The sequence below is a fragment of the Equus przewalskii genome, chromosome 7 (assembly GCF_037783145.1).
Source record: "Equus przewalskii isolate Varuska chromosome 7, EquPr2, whole genome shotgun sequence".
Taxonomy (NCBI): Eukaryota; Metazoa; Chordata; class Mammalia; order Perissodactyla; family Equidae; genus Equus; species Equus przewalskii.
Window position 1 is genome coordinate 29,540,133 of NC_091837.1, and position 27,883 is coordinate 29,568,015.

At 45.6% G+C, this 27,883-nt stretch overlaps 1 protein-coding gene across 6 annotated transcripts in view; it reads left to right on the top strand.

The window, feature by feature from the left end:
- Positions 1 to 27,883, top strand: part of ADGRD1 (adhesion G protein-coupled receptor D1) — a 171,982-nt gene that overhangs the window by 15,832 nt on the left and 128,267 nt on the right. For 2 of the 6 annotated variants that reach the window (XM_070627345.1, XM_070627348.1), the window contains exons 2-5: positions 12,280 to 12,769; positions 12,860 to 12,896; positions 22,318 to 22,401; positions 26,751 to 26,873. In XM_070627345.1, coding sequence (XP_070483446.1) covers positions 12,704 to 12,769; positions 12,860 to 12,896; positions 22,318 to 22,401; positions 26,751 to 26,873 — 310 coding nt within the window. In that variant the 5' untranslated portion in view covers positions 12,280 to 12,703. Of the gene's footprint in view, positions 1 to 12,107; positions 12,770 to 12,859; positions 12,897 to 22,317; positions 22,402 to 24,606; positions 24,703 to 26,750; positions 26,874 to 27,883 lie in introns of those variants that run through there. The other 4 variants (XM_070627346.1, XM_070627347.1, XM_070627349.1 and 1 more) reach the window with 3 other exon arrangements.

The following is a 27,883-nucleotide window of genomic DNA, read 5'->3' on the forward strand; positions in this document are numbered from 1 at the left end:
CTTCGTTGTGGGTCCTTCTAGTTGTGGCATGTGGGACGCTGCCTCAGCGTGGTTTGATGAGCAGTGCCATGTCCGCACCCAGGATTCGAACCAACGAATCACTGGGCCGCCTGCAGCGGAGCGCGTGAACTTAACCACTCGGCCACGGGGCCAGCCCCCACCAGTCCAACTTTATTTTTAGATTAGTGTTTGCATGGTATATCTTTTTCCATTCTCTTACTTTCAACTTGCCTGCATCGTTATGTTTGAAGTGAGTTTCTTGTAGATAGCATATATTTAGGTCATCATATAAAATCTAATCTGACAATTTTTGTTTTATATTTGGTGTGTTGTATATTACTTAATTATTGATAAATTTGGATTTAGGTCTACCATTTTATTATTTTTTTCCTGTTTTGTTTCATTTTCTGTTCCTCTGTTTCCTCTTTCTTAATTTATTTTGGTTTATCGGAGTATATTTTAGCATTTCTTTTTATTTATTATTTTGATTTTGTCTATATCTCTTTGCAAAATTTTTTAGTAGTTACCACAGGGATTACAAAATACATTCTCCACTTTTCAGTCTATTTACAAGCAATATTTTACTTCTTCAAATTCAGTGTAGAAATCTTGTCACTCTATAGGTCCCTTCACCTCCTCTATGTATAGTTGTCTTACGTATTACATTTGCATACATTAAGGACTCCAGCAGTCTATGTTATTTTTTTTTTGCTTTCAACTGTCAAACATGTTTAAAAGAACTTTCAGGGGTGGAAGAATTGTATATTATATCTACCCATTTATGTATTATTTCTGTTGCTCTTTTTCTATTCCTAGAGAATGGAGCCAAAAGAAAGTAAGTAGAGACTGAGAAACAGAGAAAAACTAAATTCCCGATGACCTTGACTGATCCTGAATATGGCCATACTATCCTCCAAACTTTTCATGACTTGAGCAAATACATAACATTTTTTCCCTTTCATTTAAGCCTGTTTTTAGTTGGATTTTCTGTCATTTGCAACAGAAAGCACTCTGATTGACACAGTCTTAAAGGAGGAGGTTTTGGGGAAGGGTATTATGATAATTTTTTGGTTATAGTTGTAATAGGCTAATCAATGACAACATTTTGGTGAAATTCAATTGGATTTCAAGTTCAAATATCTTTCTTTTTTTGATTTTTAGTTTAAGTCCATTTGTAGGGTCTTTAAGAGATTCAGCATTAGAATATTTGCTAGTATAGGCTCTTCCAGGCATAAATCCCTTGAAATGCAGCTCTATCTTTGAAGAGTTTTATGGTGCTTGACATTGTTATTCACTGAGACAGCAGGTAAAGTGTTAATTAATTGCTAGTTTTGCTGCAGTGGTTCAGCATGATTTTCTAGAAGGTGCAAGTGATTGTCTTTTTCTCTGTAGCTGATTTCGCTTCTAAATGGCAAGTCATATTGTTTGCTGGATGACATGTTAATTGCTCATATGATGATGGTGGCAATGATGACAGATGATGATTACTTAGAGCCTCACTCTCTCTTAAGAACCCATTGGTTAATATTTATAGTAGTTTATTCCTCGGTTGCAGGTGGGTGAAAGGAAAATGCTCTTGTAGATAGGCCCCCGTGATTGTTTAAATGGCTGAGTTCAGAGACAAAATAGAAAACTCACTCTGGACTGAGAAATCATCGAAGAGGAGTGATCAGGATGAGTCCAAATCAGCATATCATACTGTATAAGTTGGAGATTATTTTCCAAAACAAGTAACTGAAACAAGAGTCCAGTGGCTTAGCCAAATAGAAGATAGATATGGCAGTTCCATGATGTCGCCAAGGACTCAAGCTCCTCCTAACCTTTGGGTTTGCCATTCTTAGCCTATAGGACTTTTTGGGCAGGTTTTTTATAGATAATTTGTATGTAGAAGAAAATCATCCTTTTTAGAGTACAATTCTATGAGTTTTGACCAATACATAGAGTCATGTAACCAGCACATAACAAGATATAGAATAGGCTCAAAATCCCCCAAATTTTCCGCGGGCCCCTTTGTAGTGAACCTCTCCTTTCACCCCCAACCCTGACGACCACTATCTGCTTTCTGCGTCTGCCCTTTCGTCTTCCCAAGGATGCCATATAAGTGACATACACCATGCAGCCTTTTGAGTTCGGCTTCTTTCGCTTGGGATAATGAATTTGAGATTTATGCTGCTGTGTGTTGATATTTTCTCCTTTTTAGAAAAGCTGGGTAGTACTTTATTTTATGCATATACCATAGTTTGTTGATTCATTCACTATTTGAGGGACATCTGGGGTGCTTCCAGTAGTTGAAGATAATGAGTAAAGCTGCTATGAACATCTGCACACAGGCTTTTGAGTGACCGTAAGTTTCACTTCTCTTGGGTAAGTACTAGGAGTGGGACTGCTGGGTCATGTGGTAGGTGTGTGTTTAGGTTTGTATGAAACTGCAAAACTGTATTTCAAGTGGCTAAACTGTGCTTAACAGAAGTGTACAAGAGTCCCGTTGTTTTACCCCCTCACCAGCACTGGGTCTCAGAGCTTTTCCCCAATCTAATGGGGTGTAATAATATCTCCTTGGGGTTTTAATTTGCATTTCTATAATGGTTACAACTGTTGAGCATCTTTTCATGTGCTAATTTTCCATCAGTGTATCTTCTTTGGTGAAGAAGATATACTTTTACCCGTTTTTTATTGGGTTGTTTGTTTTATTGAGGTTTGAGAGTCTTTTATCAAGATACACGTTTTGCAAATATTTTCTTTCGGTGTTTTGTTCTTACTGCTGTCTTTCAAAGAACTTAGGTTTTAAAGTTTAATGAAGTTCAACTTCTCATTTTTTTCTTTTATGGTTTGTACTTTTTGTGTGTTTTCTAATAAGTCTTTACCTTACTCAAGGTCACAAAGATTTTCCCCCATGTTTTCTTCCAGAAGTTTTATGGTTTTAGATTTTATGTTTAGGACCAAGATTCAATTTGATTTAGTTTTCATTATGGGGTGAGGTATGGGTCGAGAGTCTTGTTTTTGCCTGTGGGTGTCCAATTGTTCCAGCTCATATGTTGAGAGACCATCCTTTCTCCATTGTGGCCCCTGTGCACTTCTGTTGAAAATCAGTGAACAATGGAGCGTGGGTGTATTTCTGCGTTCTCTCTTCTGTCTCATCCATATATGTGTATAACTTTTTGCTAATTCCCCACTCTGTTGATGACTGTAGCTTTATAGTAATTCTTGAAATCATGTATTGAAGTCCTCCAATTTTGTCCATATTTTTCAAAGTAGTTTTGGCTACTCTAGTTTCTTTGCCTTTCCCTATAAATTTTAGAATCAGCTTGTTGATTTCTACCCAAACTCCTGGTGGGATTTTGACTGAGGTTCTGTGATGGGCATTTGAGTGGGGTTATTTGAGGGAGAACTGACATCTTAACAATATTCAATCATGCAATCCGAGCGCTCAGTGCGTCTCTCCATTTCTTTAGGTGCTCTTTGCACGTATTTTGTTAGATTTATACCTATTTCATTTTGTCGTGCTATTATAAAGGATTTTTTTGTATTTTAATTTTCAATATTTCATTGCTAGCATATCAAAATACAATACATTTTTTCATGTTGACGTTCTTTCTTGTGACCTTGGTAAGCTCCCTTGTTAATTCTAGCAATTTATCTGCTGTGAAGTTCATCCATTTAAAGCTGCAATTCGATGTCTTTAGTGTATTGACCATCATGTAACCATCACTGCAATCTAATTTTAAACATGTTCATCACCTCAAATCCAGGTATCTTTCTTTCATTTAGATTTCTAATTGAATGCCATTATGATTAGAGAACATACTTTCTGCGATTGTGATATTTCCTATCTGTTGAGGTTTCTTTATGGGTCAGAGTGTGGTCTATTTGGGTGAGTGTTTTGTGTTCACTTAAAGAGGATATCATTTCTCTGTGGCCGAGTGGAGTGTTCTGTGAACGTCACTAAGCCAAGTTGGTTGAGAGTGTCGGTCGGGTCATCTATATCCTGAGTGGTACTTGCCTGCTTATTTTATTGATTACGGAGACAGGAGCCTCCAGATAGAGCTGCGGGTTTGTCTCTTCCTCCTTTCAGTTACTGCAGGTTTTGCATCGTGTGTTTTGTGGTCCTTCTGTCAGACGCATACATATTTAGGGTTGTTATGTGTGGTTGCTGAATTCATCCCATTATCCTGATGTAATGATCCTCTTTATCCCTGATGATAGTTCTCAAGTTGTCTTTGTCTGATGATAGCCACTCTGGTTTCTTTTGTTTAGTGTGTACAAGATACATTTTTTCTACTTTTCTTTCAACCTCCTGGCCATGTGTTTATATTGAGAATGTGTTTCTGTAGATAGTATTTGGTGGGGCCTTTCCGTTCCGTCTCGTCTGGGAATCGCTGTGTTTCGTTCGGTGTGCTCAGAGCGCTACAGTCAACGTGAAGATTGGTGTGATTGGGACAAAACCTACCTTTCCTGTCAGTTACTCTCCGTTTGTCCCATCTGTCCTTTGTCCCCCATTTATCCCTCTTTTGCTACTGCTTTTGGATTAATTTGGAATTTGTTATGATTCCGTTTTATGTCTTATTATGAGCTTATTATTTACACTTCTCTGACATTTTTCCTGTAGTTGTCCTAAGATTTACTGCGTGTCTTTCCGGTAGTTGTCATAGGATGGATCTCTTTACCGACCACACTGCCTTCCAATCATATTACACCACTTCCTGAATCGTGCAAACACCTCACCGCTGTGCACGTCCACTCTCTGCCTCCATCTTTTGTGATATTTTTCTTACGTTTTACTTTTCCATATACTATCAACCCACAGAACGTTCTGCTCTTCTTTCTTTAGACAATTTTCTTTCTATAGTAATTAAACGTAACAGGCAAATGTCTTCCCTGTTGACCCCAATTGTAGCCGTTTCTGGATGTCTTCATCGCGTTGTGTAGATCCAGGCTTCTCTCTGGGGTCCTGTTGTTCTGCCTGCAGAACTGCTACGCTTCTCGTGGTGCCGGTCGGCTGAGGATGGATTCTTCCAGTTTGTGTGTGTCTGAAAAACTGTTTATTTCTCTTATTTTCTATTGAGATATAATTCACGTACCATACAATTCACTTTTTTAAAGTGTAAGAATCAGTGAATTTTAGTGTAGTCCCAAGGTTGTGCAACCATCGCTGCTAATTTTAGAACATTTTCATCACCCTGCAAGAGAAACTCTGTACCCCCGGGCAGCGACTCCTCACTCCCCCTCCCCAGCCCTCTGCTTCATTTTCAGAGAGGTCGTTACTAGACCGAGAGCGCTGGTTTCCAGGTGCCTCTCCCAGGCCCTCCCGCACTTTCCATATTTCCCCGTGTTGCCTGTTGGCTCGCTAGTTTCTGACAAGAAGCCTTGTCTCTGCTCCTCTGCATGGAACGTGTTATTTTTCCTCTTGTTGCCTTCACGATGTCTCTTCTATAGCTGGTTCTCAGCAGTTTGATGATCGTGTGTCTAGGGGGTGTGTGTGTGTGTGTGTGGTGTGTGTGGTGTGTGTGTGGTGTGGGTGGTGTGTGTGGGGTGCGTGTGTTTGGTGTTTATCTTGCTTACGATTGTCTGAGCTTCTTGCATCTGCGGTTGAATGTATTTCGTTATTTTTGAACATTCTTGGTCGTTATATCTTCAAACATTTTTTTCTGCCCCATTTTCTCATTCTACTTCTGGAATTTCAATTACACATGTGTTAGATTATTTGATATTGTGACACTGCTCCTTCGTGCTCTGTTTTTAAAAAAATTATTCTTTTCTTTTTCACGTTGTGTTTCGGTTCAGATCATTTTAATTGACCTGTCTTAAGCCTCCCTGATGCTTTCCTCGCCTGTGTGGCGTCTACTGAGGGGCTCAGAGAAGGACGGTTTTATCTGTTACCTATTTTATTTTTAGTGATAACACTTCCGTTTGAAGGATGCATTGCTTCATAGTCTCCATCTCTCGGCAGAGCTTTCCCATTTGTCCATGAATCGTCCATGTCATCCTTTTCCACTGAAGCATTGAATGAGTCATAGTTATGCAGAATATTCTCTCTCATAGTTTTGATTGCTTTGTCTCTTGAGAGTAGGTTGGTTTTCCTTGCCTTTTCTTGTGTATGTCATAATTTTAGAATGAATGCTGGGTGTCATATGTAAGAGTGGAGACCGAGGTAAACAGTATTCATGCCAGGAAACAGGCCCAGCTCTTTCCTGCTAGGCCATGAGTGTGTATGTGTGTGCATGTGTGTATGTACATGACATGCATGCATGCATGTGTGTTGTGTGTGTGCACGTGCATGTGTGCATATGTATGCGTGTGGGTCTGTGCATGCATGGCAGGTCAGTCTGGTCAGGCGGGGAGCTGGCTTTGGGTTCTGTTGCCGTGGGACCTTGGTGCACTGCTGGCCTTACATTCCTCTGGCACGATCTTATGCAAAGGGTGGGGCTCGGTTTGGCGGAGGGAGTTTCTCAGGGTTCCTGCTCCACTTTCAGTTTGGGGCCTTTCCCGTGTGCCGGGACTTCAGCTAGCGTCTCTCCTGGTGCTCTCGCCTCTCCCGTTACCAGAATGCTGACTCCCGCCAGCCGGGGATGGGAGACAGTGGAGTTCTGTCCTGCTGTAGCCCCTGGCTCAGGAGCCCCGCATCCCTGTGCCTTGGGCAGGTTTCTTGGTGACTCTGCTCCTATCCCACTGGAAGGAGATCTTTCTGCCCCTCCGCTGGGGACAGAGGCTCGTGTCTTCTCCCTCTCCCACTGCAGAGGTTCTCCCCTGGGCCCTGGGGGGCAGCATTGCCCATCCTTCTTGCAGAGACGGGAGGCCTCTGTTCCTGGGGAGAGAGGTCTAGGTGGGCGTCATGCCTTCGGGCAGTGGTGGCCACTCACCTCGCCACGTGTGGCGTGTGGAGGGCATCTGTCAAGTCCCCGCCTGCCTCCATGTTCCTCTGAGCACCCCTGGGGTGTTGGGGGAGGGCCTGGGAGGAGGTCCTGTGCTCCGACACCCCCACAGCAGCCCTCCCAAAGTCATTGCAATTCTTTCACTGGATTCTTCTTACTTGTTTGAGCCATTTTCCTTCCATGTGCTGCCACGTATGAGCCAGCCTCATGTCCCCTCTCTCCTGAGAGGTGTCTGTCTTCTTAGATTTCGGTCCAGGTGGTTTCCCTGAACCTCTGTGCTTCGAGAGAAGTCACAGTTTTGTAGATTAGCTGGCTGCTTCTGTTAGGAGAGGTGATGCTCTTTCCAGCTTCGATGTCCTGGAGGAAAAGCTTCTGGTTTCTATTCCCGTGACGGCAGGAGAGCTGCTCCCCCTCCACTGTCACCTCCACGTTCCAGTGGAATAAAGGTCAGGGTCGGAAGCCTTCGGGAAGAGCAAAGACAAGAAGCGCTTTCTCAGGAGCCTGTGCGGAGACTCCCACCTCTCTCGTGTGTGGTCACAGGGCCACCCCAGCAGAAAGGGAAGCCATCGTTTTTACTGAGCTCAGGGGCGCCCGAATGTCCCTGGGATTCTGCGCAGGAAGAAGGAAGGCAAGAGCAGAGTTTGGGAGGAAATCAGCCACGTGTGCCGTGCAGGTTCTTGCTTAAACCCTCCTCACGCACCGGACAGTTAAGCTTGTGCCCATCCTCACCTCTTCAGAAATTAGAGGAAAGCCACGGACCCTGTGCCCCAAAAGTTCTCATGCCTTCAAGCAAAGTTGTGCCTGCGATTTCAGGGCCTTCACTGACTCCTTGAAAGTTCGAGACCCATGGGACCGACCTGCTGGGTGGTCAGTCTTATCCTCTGTTCCTGGGAGGCAGAGCCCGAGGCCCAGACTCCGTGTGAAGGGTCTTCTTGGGGGTGTGATTCCAGAGGCAATGGTGTTTCCAGGGAGAGTGACACAGGCCAGCGGGGAAGTCAGTCCGGGAGGTGTTACTCAGCTGCTTCCCTGGAGCGGGAGAGAAAGAGGGACAGTGTGTATCTGCTGGGCCTGTACCTCGCTGGGCAGGCTGCTCTGACTCATTAAGCCCCCTCACTTCTGAGCGCATGTGCCGGAGGCAGAGCGGGCTCTTATCCCATCTGCTGAGTGCGAGAGGCCCCAGACAGAGGCGCACTCTGACCTGCAGGAGAATTGCTGTCAGGAGAGAAGCTGGCAGAAGCCTGTGGAGACGATCATCCTAACGCAGCTGCAATGAGAAGTCGGGCTGAGAGCACTGACAGTGATGAACGGAAGGTGTCCAGGATGCAGGCCAGCAAACTGGAGCGTCGCCTGGCTCTCCAGCCTCCCTCCGCGCCTGCCACTTTCCCCTCTCATGCCTATGCTTCATTGAATGCCAGATTACTTGTGGCTCCTCCAACATGTTGTGTTGACCAGGACTCTTAATTGCGAGGGATGGAAACCAAGCTCAAAGCTGCTTGAGCCAAAACGTGAATTTATTGGTGCCTATCAGTGAAACTGGCTTTAGGTATAGCAGGATCCAGGGCCTCAACAGCCATCATCAAATCTCTTACTGCTGTTTTCCCATTTTTTTCCTACTGTAGGTAATTCTTGTCTTTGTAGTGAGAAAAATGGGCATCCCCCGCCTTAATTTGAGATCAGTCTGAGTTAGCAGCTCCAGCAGGGAGGGGAGCTTTCTCTCTGCCAAGGTCAATGTACTAATCTCAGGGAAGACACTGACTAGTACCAAGCAGGTCACTTGCACACCTCTGGACAATCACAGGGCCTGTGGCGTGGAGGCGCCATGAATGTCCCCACTGGCCCCGTGCCCACCGTGATATTGCAGTCCTGATTTAGGCACCTAGGTGGGTGAAGGAAGCGTTCTCCAAAGAGAGTCATGTGCTATCAGCAGAGGGGAAAAGGGAGTCCGGGCCGGCAGAAGCAGCATATGCCCATGGCACACACCATGCCGCATCTGGGGCTGCAGCCCATTCCACAGCTTCTTTCCGGAATGTTCTTCCCTTCAGAGAAAGAATTCCCCAACTCCTTCATGTCACATCCTCAGTGACTTTGTCTCCCAAACTCTCTGACTCCATTAGTTTCCGTAGTGCCTGTGTGTTGTGTGTGCCGCTTCACTCATGGCTCGAGAAGCACTGCTCTCCCTGGGTCCATCCACCTGGAAAGTCAGTGGGGGCACGTGTGGACATGTGCCCTCTGCAGCTTCTCACAAAGGTGACTGTTTACTGAAGGCCACGTGGTGGGGGAGTGCAGTTAGGAGGTTGAGAATTAGACATTGATTTTTTTTCACTTCTAAAGGGACTTTCTCTTGGTTTTTGTTTTTTTTTAAGATTGGCCCTGAGCTAACATCTGTTGCCAATCTTCCTCTTTTTTTTTTTCTTCTCTCCAAAGCCCCCCAGTACATAGTTGTATATTTTAGTTGTGGGTCCTTCTAGTTGTGGCATGTGGGACACCACCTCAGCGTGGCCTGACGAGCGGTGCCATGTCCGTGCCCAGGATCTGAACCAGCAAATCCCTGGGCCGCTGAAGCGGAGTGCGTGAACTTAACCACTCGGCCACGGGGCCGTCCCAAGCATTAGGCAGTGGGAACTCATCGTCCTCTCAGCTCATCCAACTCCTCAGCATCTGGGAGACTCCACAGCGTTCTTCGCGGGGTCCCGCCTCTCCTCCTCTGGGCACAGGCCAGATTCAGCTGCGTGAATAATCCAGTTAGGTCCTTATTTTCAGCTGGCTTCACACTGTGCTTCATCTCTGTAAAAAATTATTGAATAGAGCCTAATTGGAATTTAAGGCCCCTTTTCTTTTCTTTCTTTCAGCTTTATTGAGGTGTAATTGACAAAATTATAGTATATTTAAAGTGTGCAGTGTGATGATGTGATCGATGTGTGAAAGGATTCCTGCAATCGAGTTCATTACCACATCTGTCACCTCACCTCACATATTTATCTTTTTTTTTTATGAGAACACAAGTGCTGCTCTCTTAGCAAATTTCCATTACACCATGCGTGTCACCGACTGCCGTCCCCACGCCTCACGTTAGAGCCTCAGACTATTCATCTTACAGCTGAGAGTTTGTCCCTTTGACCAGCCTCTCCGTCTCCCCAACCCCCGGCCCAAGCCCCATTCTACTGTTTCTACGAGTGCGACTTTGTTTTTTAGGTAAAAGTGACATTAAGGTCCCGTTTTTAATATTTAATTAACGTCTCTCTCAGTACAAACCTGATAAACTTCTACCAAAGCATAACAATTTTTTCCACCCCTTAAGGTAAACCACACACTTACTCATTCCAAAAAGTATCGTTTGAATGTTGACTCTTCAATACCTGTCAAATACTTAGCGCCGTTCTAGGTGTGAGGATACGGGGTGGACAAGACAGAAAAGTGTCCCTGCTCATGCGGGGCTTACATCTTGGTGAGGAGAGATTGACGATAAATGAAACCAACGTTTAAGGTCTAAAGGATGTCAGATAGCGAAAAGTGACATGGAGAGAAACAGAACAGGCAGGAGCCTTGGGGAGGGGACGCCTCAATGTCAAGCTGCCGTCTGGGCATGACCTGAAGGAGGCAAGGAGGCGAGGCGCATAAAGAGATGCTGGCGTCCTGGCCCTGCGGCCCCTAGCGCATTTCCAAAGTCTCCACACTCTGGGAAATGCTGCTTTCGGTGAAGGCGGGCTCGGTTCTGCCTCTGAACAAGGAGAGGTGAGGGGTGTGAGTTAGCGCAGACTCATGGTCTGGGACTGAGATCAAAAGTGAGTCCATCCGGGAGTGTAGACACCCGAAGGGCAGATTCTGCTTAATTTGCTTTATATCCAGTTTTTATTACTGCCACTGAATTGGGGCGCCTCCCTTTATCTGATGATAATTTTCATGATTGAAAAAGAAACCTAATGGCTTTGTTCAGACTTGGAAATGGTGCACATGTATTTAGCGATCTGTTTAACCCACCTTGAGAAGAACCTGCACCTGCTGCTGCTCCTCACGCATCTTCCACTTTGCTCCAGGGGGAGGCAGCAGCGGGGACTGGGAATCTGAGGAAAGGCTGTAAAGCAGTTTTCTCTGGGGTGGATCACTCCTAGCGATGGGGTAAAGGTCGTGTTGCAAACAGCACCGTGCATCTGGAGTTCACGGTTTTCAAGCACCACGAGATAGGAAAGAGTTCACAGAATTATCTGGAACCCTGCTGCGACCATGCTAGGAGGTTCAGGCTATGAGACCATCGGGGAGGTTGTGGGCTGCAGGCACGAGTTAAAAATCATCACCAGGTTTTGGCATCAATTTTTTTTCTCCCCCGTGGAGACTGGAAGTCGTTCTCTCATCCTCCTTAGGAGGTACTTGGATTCTGGGCTCTATTCCCATTTAAAGCCAGGACAAAGGAGGTAGTAATATCAGTTAACGTTTAATGGGTGTTATTTTCTGCTTTACAATAATAATCATAGCTAACATTTATGGAGTGCTACGTATTTTGCAAGCCCTGCTTCTTATAAGAGCTTTATATGTATTATCTAATTTCTCCTGACAACCTGATGGAGTAGGAACTATTACCCCCACTTTACAGAAGAGGAATTTGAAATACGGAGAGATTCAGTAACTCGCCTAAGGGCGCACAGCTAGTAAGTGTTGGAGAGGTGCGTCTGTCTGTCACACAGCCGTGACTATCATCGTGTATGTGTGTGGACATGTATTTAGAGTGGATTGGATAAACGTTTGGTCTTGAGTAAACTGAGGCACGGTCTGGCTAGGGTTTGACTCTGTTATCACGTTGAGGACGCTGTCCTGGAAGCTGCCAGTGAGCTGGGTTCGGTGTAATTACACAGGCACCTTGTAAGGAATCTTGGAGCTTTCATTCACTCTGAAAGGGTTAAAGAGAAAATCGTGCTCAGCACTTCAGCGCAGGGCACGCGAGAGTGGTTTATTTTCTTTTTCCATCCATTTATCACCTTCTTTCATTCTTTGGGCAAACAAAACTCAGCTCTAAACGGAGTTTATGGTTTGTTGTACATTTTGTGTTTATTAGTATTTGTGCTGACGTTGAGGGTGCTGACTGGAAAGCACCTAATCTATATACACACCCCACGTCTGTTGGGTCTGCTTCTGAACCTACGATCCTGAAGATATTCCTGATTGTTCTTAACAGACTGGTGTTAGGACCCAGGAAGGACCCAGCAGCGACGGATATAAATAGAGAAGCAGAACAGAACAAAGTTTGAGGAAGAGCCTGACATCACTGCTCTCCACCCAGAGGGCCGGTGGGAGGGCGGGTGAGGTGTAAGCTTGAGTCAGACCAGAAGGGGTTGGCCAGCGAGCCCTCCAGCCCGGGAGCGGGCGGGAGCTCCAGGACGGCATTCCCTTAAAGCCTTGTTGCTCTCTCCCACTTCAGGGAAACCGAGAGACAGCCAGTGCCAAACCTGGATGGAGACAAATGAAAACTCACGAAATAAAAGGCAAACAGTGACGGGCGGCCGGGCGCCCGCGTTGCCTCCGCGCACAGGCACGGATCTGCGTTGCCCTGCAGGACGGCCACTGGGATTTGGGTTTCTCCTCCCTGCCTCCCACGGCTGGTCTGGTCCTCGCAATGGCAATGTGGTTATTGATCCCTGAAGACTCCCAAGCTTGGAGACAAGCGAGAAGTGCCCGTTAACTCTCCAGGACGGCTGAGTTCCACCAACTTTAGAGAAACAGACTTTTTCTTTCCAGAACCTGTGAAAATGTCCCTTTCCCAAGGAGGTGGAAGTTAGAGGGCACACTTTGTCACGGACCCTCAGGAATTTCGCTGCGATCGCGTCTTAACCTCGGCACAGACCATGCGGCAGCTGCCGCCTCTCTGCTGCTGGCACTCCTGGCTGCTGTTCCTTTACTGCGACTTTCAGGTAACGTCCCCGGGTGGCGGTGCTCAGGTGGACTAGACGCTTCTGGGCGTGTTCCTGAGTGTATCTCACCATGTGGTGTTTTGTGTGCAGGTGCACGGAGCCTACTCCAGGTCACAGGCCCACCCAGGTAAGGGAGCTTGCTTCTCGTCCCGTGCACCACCTACCCTTCTTGCCCGGCGTGGGGATCTAGAAGCAGGTTATGGGTTTTCTCCCAGTGGCCTGGCTTTGGGCTCCCCTGGCCCCAGCCTGCTGCCCTGCGGTGCTTGCCCTCCTGGCCGCTCTGCTCGTTCCCGACGTCCGGCTTCAGTGTCTCTGAGCTGTGGCTGGAGGAGCAGGTCTCTGCGCCCAGCAGCCTCTGGCTCTTGGTCATTTGAAACCTTGTGATTAAGGAAATATGATGTTCTCAGGGTTGAACAACTTCTGCCTGTCTCTCTGGCTCGCATCCTGTGTCTTCAGTGCACATTCCCTTGAGCTGACAGAGTTTCAGCCGGTCAGCCTCACGGCTCCGTCGCATCCATTCTGTCACCATCCTGAGTTTGGGACCTTGGCTCCTGCAGCCTCGACTGAGGTCGCAGCAGGAGAAAACCTCTCGGCCCCCGGCTGCGCCTGCTTGCCTTGCCATCTCGAGTCCTCAGTCTAGAAGCATTATGCTGAGGTTTCCTCGGGAGGACAGAGGAGTCACGAGGCCGTCACTCTCACAGGTGGTTGACATGGGCAGGGAGCAGTGGGGCCTCACCTGGCTGATGCTTGTCTCCCGTTTGCTCCTTGGCGGCCCCATACAAATGTCCCCACACCCTTGCCTGGGAGCCACGAGAACAAACCCTGACCTGTGGGTGGGCAGCCTCCGACTCAGAGCCGCAGGGAGTCTGGGTGGACGTGCCCAATTGTGACCACGAGCAGTCCTTCCACCTTCACAGGGAGTAGCCTTTAAGGATCAACTGGAAATTGAGGGCACAGCCGGCGTTCCTGGGCCCCATCCCGGGTGAGCCAGGTCCTAGGAGAACGCCCTGGTCTGATGGAAGCGCCAGAACCTCGCTGGGTGTAGTTACACGTGGGGGTGGATTTTGTCTCCTTTCTGTCCCCTTTCTGGTGACGCAGCACAGAGCTAGGACATTCCCACCGTCATTGCTGCCTCAACCTACCAATTTCAGTGGTTGAGGTGTTGCCATTTCTCTTGCATCCACACGTTCAAATTAAATCTTCTGTCGAAAAAAGTGTGAATTTCCGCGTGCTCCCCTTTCCTCAGCCAAAATTCTGAAAGAAAGAAAAAGGGTTTCTGTGGCTTGAAAGAAGGAAATCGTCCAGCATGGCTTTAAAGAGAGAGTGTGTGTGTGAGACCGTCCCCTTCTCGCTAATGCCGGGCCTGTAGCTCATGCTGGTTCTGCAGTAGAGGGGGACTCGGGGAGAGGGAAGGTGTGGTACCCCAGGACTGTCAGGCAGAGCGGACACAGCGGCCCCCGGAACCCCGGCCGCGCTGAGGGTTAGACAGGAAGCTGTGAGGTGTTGCCAGGTTGGGCCTTCGCCATACACATCCACACACGTCCACATGCATCCACACGCATCCACACGCACCCACATGCGTCCACATGCATTCTTGACCCTCAGCTTCAAGGAGGGTTTGAATTCAGTCGTTGTTCCACATAGAAGCTTTTCTCTCTCCATGTCCTAATTTAGGGTGGAAAAAAAGTTGCTTGATCAACTAACTACCTTAGAGAAATAATAATCCTGATATAATAGAAATATTACAAAAAGAAGCAATAAACATGGATACCTGTGCAGAAAACTAAGGCAAAGGGCGTTTGGGTTCCTCGGCTCTAAGACATCTTTCCACCGACGTTCCGCGGCCGCTGCGTTCCTCCTTGTCTGCGTGCCCAGTCTCCAGCAGGCTCTCTTTCTTCTCATCCTCCCGCACCCCACTTTCTTTCAACCTTTTCTTTCCTTCTCTTCTCTCCTTCTTTCCTTTTTAGAATAAGATGAAGACTAACGTTTATTGAACACTTAGGTGATTTTTTCCCATGTGGATGAAACCCTATTACTTCCTCTGCTTTTCTCTTCCCTCCCTCCTGCCTTCCTCCCTCTCTCCCTTTTTCCCTTCTTTCTTCCCATTCTCCCTTCCTCCCTCCGTCCCTCCTTCCTTCCTTCCCTCCTCTTTCTCTCCCGTTTTCTTCCTGTCACGCTTCCTCTCCGTCTCCATCCTCCTCCTCCAGTCCTTTTCTTTTTTCTTCTCTTCTTGCATCTTGGACTCCTCTCAGCCCCCTTTCCTATGGAAACACCTGGCCCCGAGTCGTCCATGTAGCATCAGCACCTAGGAGGGCTCCCTCATTCGGCTTCTGGCCGATCAGGCCTGCAGTGTCCGAGGAGGGGCCCCCGTGCAGAAAGCCTGGATCCCGGCACTTCTTCTCAAGAGCGTCCGCCCGTGGGCACAGTGACCATGCAGAGAGCCTGTTCCTAATGGGGAGAAATTTGGAAACAACCTGAATACCCATCGGTGTGGGAATAACTTTACAGACTGTAGCGTTTTATCCCGAGGAGCACTAAGCGGCAATTGTGAGTGCCGACACGGCAGCGTCTCGGGCATTTTATGTAGATTCTGTGTGATCCTCTCAACAACCCTTCCAAACAGCAGTGGCTCTCCCACCGCAGAGCAGAAGCGTGTCTGTCGGAGGGAGTCAGCGATCGCCCAGAGTCCGTGCCTGTGCGACGCGGTGGTAACCTAAGGACCTCACGCTTTGGAGGGAGCTGGGGAGACAGACACATAAAGAGATTACTGAAAACAGCACAGAGTGGTCAGAGTGGTCAGTACAGTGAGGGAGGTATGACAGGATGTTAGGTGAACCTAAAGCAGGGGTCCCCAATATAGGCTGAACCCCAGTCTTTGAAGGCCAGCCTATTGGCCACCAGGACCACAGCAAACTTTCTTTCTCAGGTTCTAATAGGACTAGTAAGCTTTTCCTGTCTCCTCACTGTGACGCCTGGCACAGCGCCTTCCCCTTGGTAGATGCTCAGTGAACCTGTTGACTGGACTCTGTGCCGTCAGTCCAAGATTTCCTGGTCATCTGGGGAGCTGAACCAGTAGTGATAGCCAGTCTGCATCGTTTCAGCTCCCAGGGAGAGGTTCCGGCTTGGTTATCTGGTCAGTCTGTCTACACCAGCCCAGGTAACTAGGTACTTGCCAGGTGTTTGGTATTAGAAATGATTGAAAACCAGTGTCCAGTCGTTTTGAGCCTTTGCATTACGTGTGGCTGTGGATAGTCATCTGCAGACATCATAGCACGCTGTAGTTCAAGGGAGCCGCAGAGGCTGGCTGGCCCACCTCCCCATTCGATGGGTGATGACGGTGAGGCCCGGAGAGGGGAGAGTGGGAGCCTCACTCCACATCTGACACCTTTTCTCTGCTCCAGGCTGCCCCATTTCTTGCCTGTTCCCTGAGGACAATGTGAGGAAGCTGTAATGGTTGATAAATCTAAATGGCACTGGCCAAGAAATTGCAGGTCATTTTTAAAAATGTGCCCTTTACAGATAACTTTTGTAATGAGGCAAAGGGGACTTTAAAAAAACATGTCATTTTCCATAAGTTTCCAGAAGGTTCCAGGGTCGTGGAGCAGCTGGTTGCAATCCATTTCCAGGAGATCAGGCAGTTCTCCTCACCACCCTAGTTAGGGGTCCCGGAGGCCACAGCAGCTGATTAGAGTAATGATAGTTCCCCATATTTACATAGTGGTTTTTTCTGTGTAAATCAATAGTTTGTTCCCTTTATTTTTATTTTTTAATTGAGATATAATTGATGTACAACATTATATTATTTTCAAGTGTACAACATAATGATTTGATGTTTGTATATATTGCGAAATGATCCCCACCGTCAGTCTGGTTAACGTCCGTCACCAACATAGTGTTACCTAGTTTATACACAGCTGTCAGAACCACTAGGTCGTGGCAGAAACTTCATTCTTCAACTTCCTAGTGCGAAAAATGTGCTCATGATGAAGTTTTAAAAAATAATGTTTAGACCCTATTGAACAAATGGAAATTTGGCAAATAGAGATTTTTTTTCGGGGGTGGGGGTACCAGAATTATATATATATGTATAGTCTTTCTAAGTTCATTCATTCATTTATTCACTCTTGCATTTCATCATTCATTCCACCTATATAGTTTTTTAAAATTAATTGCTAACATTAAAATTTTGGGGGGAGTTCAAATGCAAACATCTGGATCTCTGGCACACACGCACACCAGGCCCTGTTTTAGACACGGGAATACGGTGCAGACAGAGCAGACAAAGTCTCTATACTCCAGGCGCAAAGAGTCAGATCCGGAGACAGATGACAAGCAAATACACTGACCAGCAGGAAGGTTCAACTAAGAGTGAGTGCCGTGAGCAATCAAAGCAGTCGGGAGAAGGAGCGCGTGGTGGTGACCAGGGGCCATCAGGAAAGGCCTCTCGGAGGAGAGGGCTGTCGTTGGGCTGAGGCTGGAGTGACAGAGTGGGTTATGCAGCAGGCGAGGAGAGCATTTCCGGCAGTGGGGACCGCAGGCAAGACCTGCAGCGGAAGTAAGCTCGGTGTCAGAGACAGAGACAGATGGACCAGTTTGATGACTGGAGGGGACCACCTCTCTCTGTGCGACGTCCGGTCAGTGGGACACCGGGGAGGTATTTTCCTACACAAGCTCGAGGAGAAGGGTTTGCCTTTACTGACACAACGAATAAGGGATAGGGAAGGGGCAGCAGAGGGGAGTCTGGCAGGAAAGCTGAAGAGGAGACATGAAAGGTTTTATTGACTATCTTTTTGAGTGCTGGTCCTCCTGTCTCCCTCCCTCTCTCTCACCAAACTGAGCCAATGAAACATTAAATATGGATGAGAAATTATTCCTGAAGAGCTGATTTATAATTGCGGTGATGTAGCAAAACGCCCTCTCTCTTGTTTTATTTTTTACGGCTGGGAGATGTTTTGAAGTCCCGGAATGCGCCGTGTTATCGCTTGGCTTGCTGTCTTGTCTGAGCAGATGTTTAGTCCTTATGAGAGTTTATCTGGTGAAAACCAGGATGACCATATAACTAGGAGATCGCAGGCCACCTTATTTTTGGAGAAATAGCTAGAGCGTCTTATTCCCCAAAGGAGATTTCCTTGTTCCATTGACATTATAGAGCTACGGATTGTTTACTACTTAGGTTGTAAAAGGGGATCTGTGTGTTGACTTTAGTTCTTTGGCATGTCTTGCTGGCATCACAGTGTTTTAATTAAAGAAACTTAATTGCTAACATTAAAATTTGGGGAGATTTCAAATTTAAAACATCTGGATTTCTGACTTTGCTATAAAAATGGCGGCCCTGACAGCACTGGGTGGATCTTCCTACAGAGCCACAGCGATTTGCCCTGGAGAGCAGCTTCTTTCTTTAGGCAGGACACACACTTTCCAACTGGCCACAGCTCCGCTCCGCAGAGTACAACTTGGGGTGACACGAGTTGTTTGTTTCCAGCATCTGTTTTGCTTAGCCTCTGCCTTCCAGGCTGGTAACCATCATGAACATCATCCGGAGCTCTATCCAGAGAACTCCTCATGGCCTCTGGCCCCTGTGGATATTTCAGTTTGCAACCCCTCCATTCCTTATTTCCAGTCTGTAGGATTAACTCAGTGTTGCTAGTTACCAGCCATCTGGGGCAACTGAGTGGGTGTTTTACTGTGTCTGCAGTGAGTGACATGGACTAGCAGGCTCCCCTCGGATCCCAAGCTGCTCTTCTCATCACTGACGCTGCGGACTCTGGCTAGCTTGCGGGGTGCATCTTTCCATGTGAACGAGACGGCATCTCTTTACTCATCTTGAGCGTTTCTGCCCAAGATGAACTGTAGCCATTTGTAAATGGAGAGGATAAGAAAGGATTTATTATCCACAGGGCTTATTTTATGAAGATGAGGATTCTGAAGATACAACATCTGTTCTTTGTACAACAGATGTTATTTCCTCTTCCAATTTTTTTCCTCAGATGAATTGAATAAGTCAATGGTATTTTCCCCTCTTCAAAATGAATATCCTAGATTTTAGGGAAAAAAAGCATGGTGGAAATGAAAACGAGTATTTTGGATGTTTACCTTTCAGATTCTCAGTGTTGTATTACTAGAGTGGACCATTCCCACGGGGCATGCGCGGGAGTCGTGTCTCTGCGCTGTGCACGGTCAGGTGGCTGGAGCCCTACCTGTCCTTAGGCCAGGTTAGAGAACAGCATTGTACTGGGCTTACATGTGGACTCATGTACTTAACACTTTTGAAAAGATGGCCCCACAGCTGCAAACTGAAGAATGGAGCCAGTGATCTGGACATGTCTAGATGTTTGCACCCTGTAGACGGAAGTTCAGATATGAGATGGAATGCTTCCATTTTCATCTGAAAGTTTAGTATGGACATCACCTATGGTCATTTCAATTGTGAAAGAAAAGTCCTAACATGCTTTTTAAAGGATTACTGGTCCAAACATTCAAACAGAACAGAAAGATAATGAAACGATAATCTTCTTCTTCCTCCTCATACCGAGTTCCTCAATTTCCTCACCCCAAAAATACCATTATCAGTTTCCAGGGTATCCGTGCAAACACCTCTCCCTCTCCATTTCTCTGCTTCTCTCCCTCCCTGCCCGCTGAACAACTGTATTTTACACAAATAGTTCATAGTACACACCTTTTTTTCTCACCTTGGTTTTTTTAACTTAACAGCATAACTTAGAGAACATCCTATATTGTAGCCTCACCATTTGCCCCGGTCCAGGCCAGTCCCGCACATAGCTGTTCTGTATTGGTTTAGCCAACCCTCTGTGGGTGAGGGTTTAGGTGGTTTGCAGGCTTTTCATACTATTAAAAAAATCAGCAAGAAATACTGTGTGCACAGGTCTTTGATCACACATGCGAGTGTATCCTGGAATAAATTCCTCCGAGTGGAATCATGAGATCTAAGGGAAAGTGCACCTAAAATTTGGGTGGGTCCTGCCACATCGCCCTCCAGAAAGGCTATGCTGATCTGAATCCCACCGAAAAAGGGTAGAGCTTGCCGACTTAGTGTGTCTACTTTTACTTGCCAGTCTGAGCTGTGAGCTGTGATAGGCTAGCTCATTGTAGTTTTAACAGGCTTTTAAAAATTATGAGCAAGGTTGTACGTCTTTGCATATATTTAAAAATAATTTGCATTTATTTTTCTTTGAACTCTCTTTTTATGTCCTTTGCCCCAGTACTCTGTTGGTTTAAATTTTCTTAATAATAGGAGTTTTATTAATATCATAAATTTGTTACATTTCTTTAAAAAGAAATCAGCATATTTCTGCCCTATGCATTATACATATCATTCCCTGGTTTGATTTAGCTTGATTTATTTTTCTGTACAGAAATTTAAGAAACTTATATAGTCAAATTTATAACCTGATTTCCTCAGAAGTTTTTATATTTTATTTTGTTACGTGTAAACTTTGATCCATCTGGAAATTGCTGTGGTATAAAGAGTGAGATGGGGAGCTTGATTCTTCGTAGACGGTTAATGGGCTCTAATACCTTCTGTTGAACACCGTTTCTCCTCTAATTTAAAATACCACCTTGATCAGAAACTCAGATTTCCCTTGTGCTTGGGAAGGTTCATGGGTTTTGCCCGCTGACCTGTCTGTTCACATGTGGGACCAGGTTGTCTCTGTTCCCGGCTCTGAGACGCATCCTAATAGCTGCTCTTGCTACTCCCCTCACTGTCCTTGCTGTTTCCTCCCCAGATTTTGTTGGTTATTCTTGATTATTTATTTTTCTATGCAAGCTCCATAATCAGCTTTCTCTCACACATAAAACTCTCAGCATTCTTATGACAAATTTCCCGATAGTTGTATATTACCTAAAAGATAGTTGATATTTTTATGATTTTGCATTTTCTTTTCCAGGAATAGGTTAAGCCCTTCATTTATTCAAGGATCCTATTCCATGCCTCAGTATTATTTCATTGTTTTCTTGTTGAGAATTGGGTACAGTTCTTACTCTTTTCTTCTTTAATGTCTTCTCTATCTTGGCCACATTTATAAATGAGAACTTTTCTCCTGTTACTTTTTAGCATTGCGGTTTAAATACAGGGAAGCGACTGACATTTGCATGTTAAATCTGTGTCAGCCTCTTTACTAGATTCTTTCGTTGTTTGTCACAGTTTTTCGTTTAGCAAATTCTTTTCTTGTTGGTAATAGTTGTTCATTTTGATTATCAGGCATACATCATTTGAAAATAATGATCACATTATCTCCTCTTTAAAAATTTTTGTTACTATGAATAACACAAAGATTACTTTATTAAGTTTGACTTTTCTGTGATCTGGCAGACATCTGGGGCCGTTGATGATTATTGAGTCATCTGGACTGTTATTTCCACTTCTGGGAACTAATGGTGGAGAACGAAGCCCAGGGAAGCTTCGTTAGGAGAACGGCTGAGTCTGTGGTGGGGCAGCCCCTCCAGGGCCTGCTCCCCAAGCTCCATTAGGAAGGCGAGAGGGCAGTAAATAAATGAAGCAATTCATATGGCCTGAAGTGGGAAGAGCAGAATAGAAAATAATATATCTGCACAAAATTATGTCTGCTCAAAGAACAAGGATCAGAAAGGAAGTTCTGAAAAGATTAATTTTTAGTATGGAGGCAGCAGAGACAATGGAAAGATCGGGACCAAACCTAGAAATTCTTATATATGAGCATCGCGTCTGAAACCGGCTGGCTGGGTGGTTTCCGAGGAAGCATCTTAGTCCTTGTCTTTACAAATAGGCCACAGTTGTCTTGTAGATTATCGTTAGAATGAAATGAGGAAGGGTTGGTAAAGGCACTCACACAGTGTCTGGCACAATATTGGGATTGGTTTCCTCCTCTTTTTAAGTTGTTTCTACCTAGGGGCCTGCCCAGGGGCGCAGTGGTTAAGTTCGCACCTTCCACTTCTCAGTGGCCCAGGGTTCTCGGGTTCAGATCCCGGGTGTGGACATGGCACCACTTGGCAAGCCATGCTGTGGTAGGCATCCCATGCATAAACTAGAGGAAGATGGGCACGGATGTTAGCTCAGGGCCAGGCTTCCTCAACAGAAAAGGAGGATTGGCAGTAGTTAGCTCAGTGCTAATCTTCCTCAAAAAAAAAAAAAGTTGTTCCTACCTGATTTCTTTCTCTTGTCTGATTGCATTGGTATCTCTTCTAGCACAATATTCAGTAATGGTGGATAATGGGGGTGCTTGTCTTTTCCTGACAATAATGGGCCTGCTTCTAGTGGGGCACCACAAGGCAGGGTGGCTTTTGTTTTCCTTGGTTAAAAAGTATCTCTCGAGTCCTATTTATCATATTTTATCCTGTTAAGGCAATATTTCTAAATTTTTAGTTTGTTAAGAGTTTTTTCTTAACCAGGAGTGGGGATTGAATTTATTCATATGCCTTTTAATACCCTCTGTGGTCGCTGTGATCTTCACTCTCCCCCAGATCACAATGTAGATGGTAAGTAGTTCTTTGTCTTTACCTCTTTCCTTCCTGAGGCTGATTTAACATTTTTATTCTTTTTTCCCCCCAAGGGTTTGAGGTCTTGGCTTCTGCTTCCCATTACTGGCCGTTGGAAAATGTGGAGGGGATCCATGAGCTTCAGGATACAACTGGAGGTAGACATGTGTGGTGACGATGACTGAGGCAGAGGAGTGGGTGGCTCTGGGGCATCAGGGGCCACCAGGAGAGACAGATGTGAACAGCATCTGCTCTGAAGCCAGGACGATGGGGACTAACAAACATTTGTGTAGCTGCCCCCCAGTCATTGTTGTTGTGAAGTATTTTACAAGAACTTTTATATATTTCTATGATTGAAGGACAGAATTTAGAATTCAAAATATTATTAAAATGCACATTTTGCCCAGCAACCTTAAAACCGAAGCAGCTGTTTTAAGCTTAAACTGTAGGTGATGGATCTATCTGCGTACGAGTCCAGATGTATGTTTTCTAATTAGGCAAAACTGACATAATCTACATGCCTGTCCAAACAGGGCCCTTTTGAAGCCAGTGCCAAAGGTTGTGGCAACTGAGACTAACCCACATGTTCAGGGGTCGCACGTCACTCAGGAATGGTACCCCAGCTGCCAGTCAGCTTCCCTGCTCATCACGGCAGCGCCCCTTTGAAAAGACCAAACATCACCTCAGATGCTTCCCATGGTCCCCAATTCCATGAAACTAGAGTCCCTAACTGACTCAGTTCTGACATTTGCCAGAAGGAGTTTAACCCTCAGCTTTCCCCGAACACTTCTTTTCCATTCTAATAAGAACCTTCTTAAAAGTATTAATTTTGAGTGATGGCGATGCTTTAACATTTTATTTCCTTTTTGCTCTGAGTTATGTCAAGCGGCTGATGTATACAGTGAGGGGTTTCCCGCACAGCCGTCCCAGCACACGCTCAAACCGTGTCTGTAGCGGTTCTGTGGGACGAAGTCCTTTAGAAACCCTGCATGTTGCTGATCACTCTGCTTCCCACACCAGCACCCTGGCATTTTCCTTATTCTTGTGACTTCATGTGCGGCCGTAAATTGCCACTTCAGATTCTAGAACGTTTCCCTTAAAATCTGCAAAATGAGAAGCATTACAGCTGGTCTGTGCTGCTGGGGGCCTTAGAGGGGCTTCCCCGGGGGTGCTGTCTGGTGTGCAATGCCGTTCTCCCTCTGTCAGCGTCACCTCCTGCTCGCCTGCATAGCTGGTGGTGACGGTGACCACAATTGAAAACCGTCTTAAAGCTCCACATTTTCTCCAAACAGTCAGCCCTGCAGGGAGGAACAACATCCCTGTGGAAGCTGATTATAGGCCCAGCTCGGGTTACAGTGCACTGCCTCTCCTGGTTATAATCTAGCTTTCTTTTCTCAGGGCCTTTATTTTAAAGCCTTGGAAAGGGGATCATTCCACCAAGTGGAAATACATTTCAAAATAGTTCGTTGTTTAGGGCGCAGACACTAGCATTTTAGGAGTTCTTTTAAACGAGAGGATGAATAACCATCACTGGATTTCTCTCCTCACGCCCTCAACTCAACTCATGGTTGTGATTAAACCAGTGACATGCTGGTTGAGGATCTTTACTGATGAAAAATTCTTCTTATAAGATGATATAATTCCTCAGATACAATTACATTGTGGTCGAATTTTGTTCTCCCAATGTACTCATTTCCCAGAAAACTCTAACTATATTAACTTTTGTCCCAAACACCCGAACAGTAGAGGCTTCACTGCTCTTTTCTGTTGGATCCACTCTTTATGGTATAATGCTATGCTGGTCTATTTCAATTCGATTACAGGCTTCTTAAGAAAAAAAAGAGGATCGACTCCATGAGCACATGCTGCTGCTGGAGACAGTGGAGCAGCTCTGGGAGTTGTTTTGTGGATGTGCAGCTGTGTTATTTGTTGCTGAATTCTCTGTTGTTTCGTCCATTTGTTATCATATCATGGAGTTGTTTTCACGCTGTGTTTCTGTGTCATCAGTTCTCGTGACATCACAACCATTAATCCTTTTGTTAAGGCTATTTTATGGCCAAGTTCAATTTCATATCTCTCAACTAAGTATCTGGAGGGGAGCTGGAGCCAGCAAATTGGAACTGACGTGTGTGGCCGAATTCAAATCACGCCCTAGCTTGGAGACTGAACGGGGCCACTGGAGTTGACCATGAGGTTGACTGAGGGGGTGGAGGTCGGAGGGAGGTGAGGTCAGAAGAGAAAATCCGAGATGCTCATTGGATGAGAGGAACGCTTCTTGCTGCATGTTGAGTTGAGAGATATGTTGGTTCCATTTGTTTTGTGTCACTCATTTGTTGTGCTTTTTCTTTTGTCGTTCCACCCAGCGTTGCGAACCCACAACCTCACTGTGCTTCCTTCCCATAATTCTACCTTTGTATATACCAATGACTCTGCCTACTCAAATTTCTCTGCGACTGTAGGTGAGCACTTGTGTGTTTCTGTTCTGTGTTCTGTCGAGTTGGGATCTACAATGAATTTAAAGGCCAGTTCACTTTGTTCCTCCATAAATTCACTCATCTTGGCTAGAAAATGAGCAGATGTGCAAGAAAACCGCGAAGATCCAGGGTATTGAAATAACTACTTCGAGTTAGGTCTGAGGAAGTGTCACTGAGGCCAGTATGTTAGGGGGTGCAAATGAGCTTTCACGCCACCAGGATCTTCCAAACCAGCTGCTTCTTTCCAGAACAAAACACACAGAAGATGAGACACTTTCTAAAAATAGAAATTGTTTGGATTTTTAAATGGATTATATTCTTCAGGAGAGGAAAAGCATGCCCTTTGAATGGAAAGTTAAAGTTGATTTAAAAATACCTCATCAAAAATTTGATCTCTTACAAATATTAAAATCAGCGTTTCTTCTGTAGCTGGAATTTTTTGGTAATCATTAGAAGCTGTTTTATAAAACACACACTCTCAAGAGTCATGGTTAAATTATTATCTTATTTAATAACCCCCAGAGCCCATATGGTTCCTGTTTTCCCTACGTGGCTCAAAGCAAAAGGGACGGTAGCGATTGTGGCTGCTATCAGAGCAGCATAGAGAGTCATTTCAGATCACTTAGGTGACATTCCTTGATATTCTTTCAACACAGAACCTGATTGCTTCAACTGTGAAATGTTTGGCTTCCAAAATTAATTTTTCCAATCAAGCAATCTGGTTTAGGGGTTTATACAGCCTAACTCAATTATGCAACTGCTAGTTGTCCATTTAATTTTGTAATATATGGATTCCCCCAGCAATAAATGAGATAGAAAAAAAGTATGGAGTTTGCAAACAGTGAGGAGGCACACTGGAACCTTCGAGCCGGTTCTCCACATGGCTGTGGTTGCTGGACAACCCGAGCTGGCGTAGTGGTCAGGTCGGAGGACCCCACCAGCTCTTCTGCACACCTTCAGCTGGTGGAAGCCCCAGGCACGTGCCCACACGGCAGAGAAGGTATCTAGGCGACTTTGACCCCAGTTAACAATAAATTCCTAATCACTTTTGGTTTTTATAGTCTCCACTTATCAATTCTGTAAACCATTTACCTCACACTCACACCATCAGGTACATCTGCTATAGGAATAGAACAAAACAAAATGATGACAGAGTGTGTCCCAGCCAGGACTTGCCGCCCTCAGTCTTATTGCTGGCAGGCTCCTCTGGGACGATCTGAAACGTAACTCTGCATTTTCCTCCTAGAGTCTGAAAATAGATTCTTTTAAAATCGTGAGGGGCCAGCCCGGTGGCACAGCGGTTAAGTTCGCATGTTCCGCTTCTCAGCGGCCCGGGGTTTGCCTGTTGGGATCCTGGGTGCGGACATGGCACCGCTTGGCATGCCATGCTGTGGTAGGCATCCCACATATAAAGTAGAGGAAGATGGGCACGAATGTTAGCTCAGGGCCAGGCTTCCTCAGCAAAAAAGAGGAGGATTGGCAATAGTCAGCTCAGGGCTAATCTTCCTCAAAAAAAAAAAAAAAAAATTCATGGGTCCCCATGTCTAGGATTCGGGGCTTTCAATTAGGACTCAAAAGGAGAGGGAGTTCAGCTGTAGTTTACATTCAAACTTGTATCCAGCTGTTTTGCTGGAAAGTTCAGTGTGAAGATGGCAGTGGGGAGGCCTCATGGAGCACGGAGACGGAATTAAAGCTTAGGACAGTAAGGGATTATAATCACATTGCTGCTGGTAACTCAACTGTTGGTAAATATAATAATTATGTTATCATTATAGTATTCTTCATATTATACAGTAATATAATACTAATTAATGATAAAATATTAATATGATAAAATATTAATTTAATATTTAACATTCACAACTTATACATTGCTTATAATTTAGTTAATAATTAAATATCAAATATAAATGTATTGTAAATATCAATAATACAGTGTATTTATATATAAGTTGTTTGTAAGTCTGACATGTCTTTAGACTTTTAATCTCATAAGATTATTAACACACGATGCTGTCATTCTTCGTCCTCAGATATCGTAGAAGGAAAGGTCAACAAGGGCATTTACTTCAAAGAAGAGAAAGGAGTCACACTGCTGTATTACAGCCGGTACAACGCCTCCTGCCTCAGCAACCCCGCCCAGTGCGGCCCTGAGGGTGAGTGCGCGCCCGCTGGGGTTCTTTCCAATGCGTTTCGTTGTCGGCTGGCACCTGCTCCTCCGGCCCTGGCGGACGTGAATGTGAAGTTCTGCTCAGGTGCAGAATGCTTGTAAATGCCACCCATGGGTCTGAGGGCAGGCAAGAGATGGGATGCAGGCACCCAGCACCCTAACAGGAGACTTGCTCTGGAGACTAAGAATTAAAACACTGTCTTTGAGATCAAAATATTTAATCTCGTAAAGCAAAGTAAAAAAAAAAACCTCCCTAAAAAACAGACACAGCGCTGTCACATGGGACGTGGCCGGGGCTGTGGCGTGTGTGGGAAGTGAATTGATGGTGTGGCTCCTGCGCTGTTATTTCTGGCCGCGGGGTGTGGACGACGGGTCTGGGCAGGGCAGGCCTTTTAAGGCTGGCGCCACGGCTTTGCTTCCTTCGCGGCCCTTGAGCCTGGGGGTCGGTGGAGAGAGCTGCACTGGCAAGTGCTTTCCTCCTGTGCTTGGAATAAAACCATGGATGCAACAAATACATGCAAGAGACGAGTTAGGAATCTATTCCTTTTTTTTTTTTTGCTGTGGAAAGTAACTTGCGCTCTAGTATCTGAACTTCAAACCGTGGACATCTGAGCCACATTTCAAAACTTTCTGGGAAATTGTACTCTGCTGTCCAAATCGGCCTCAAGCCTTCCAGTTCCATTATTGTAAGCAAAATTAAAAATTTTATTTCTAGGAAAAATAAAGAAGTTTAATGTAAGCCTTTCTGAAAGCTCAAAGGGGTTTTGGACATCCTTCAAAACATCATGGTGATGAATTCATTGTACACGACTCTGGGACTCAGGGACTAAATCCCAAAAAAATAAACAAAAGTTTTGCAAGCCGAAAACATGTGGGAGGGTACGTTTTGGACTTTGCGGAACCCAGAATTTTAAGAAATGGTTTTGAGGTCCAAAACCACGGCCAGGTTTATAAATCCGTCGTTTGAGCTGTTCCCGAGTTCAAGCAGTCCTGTAA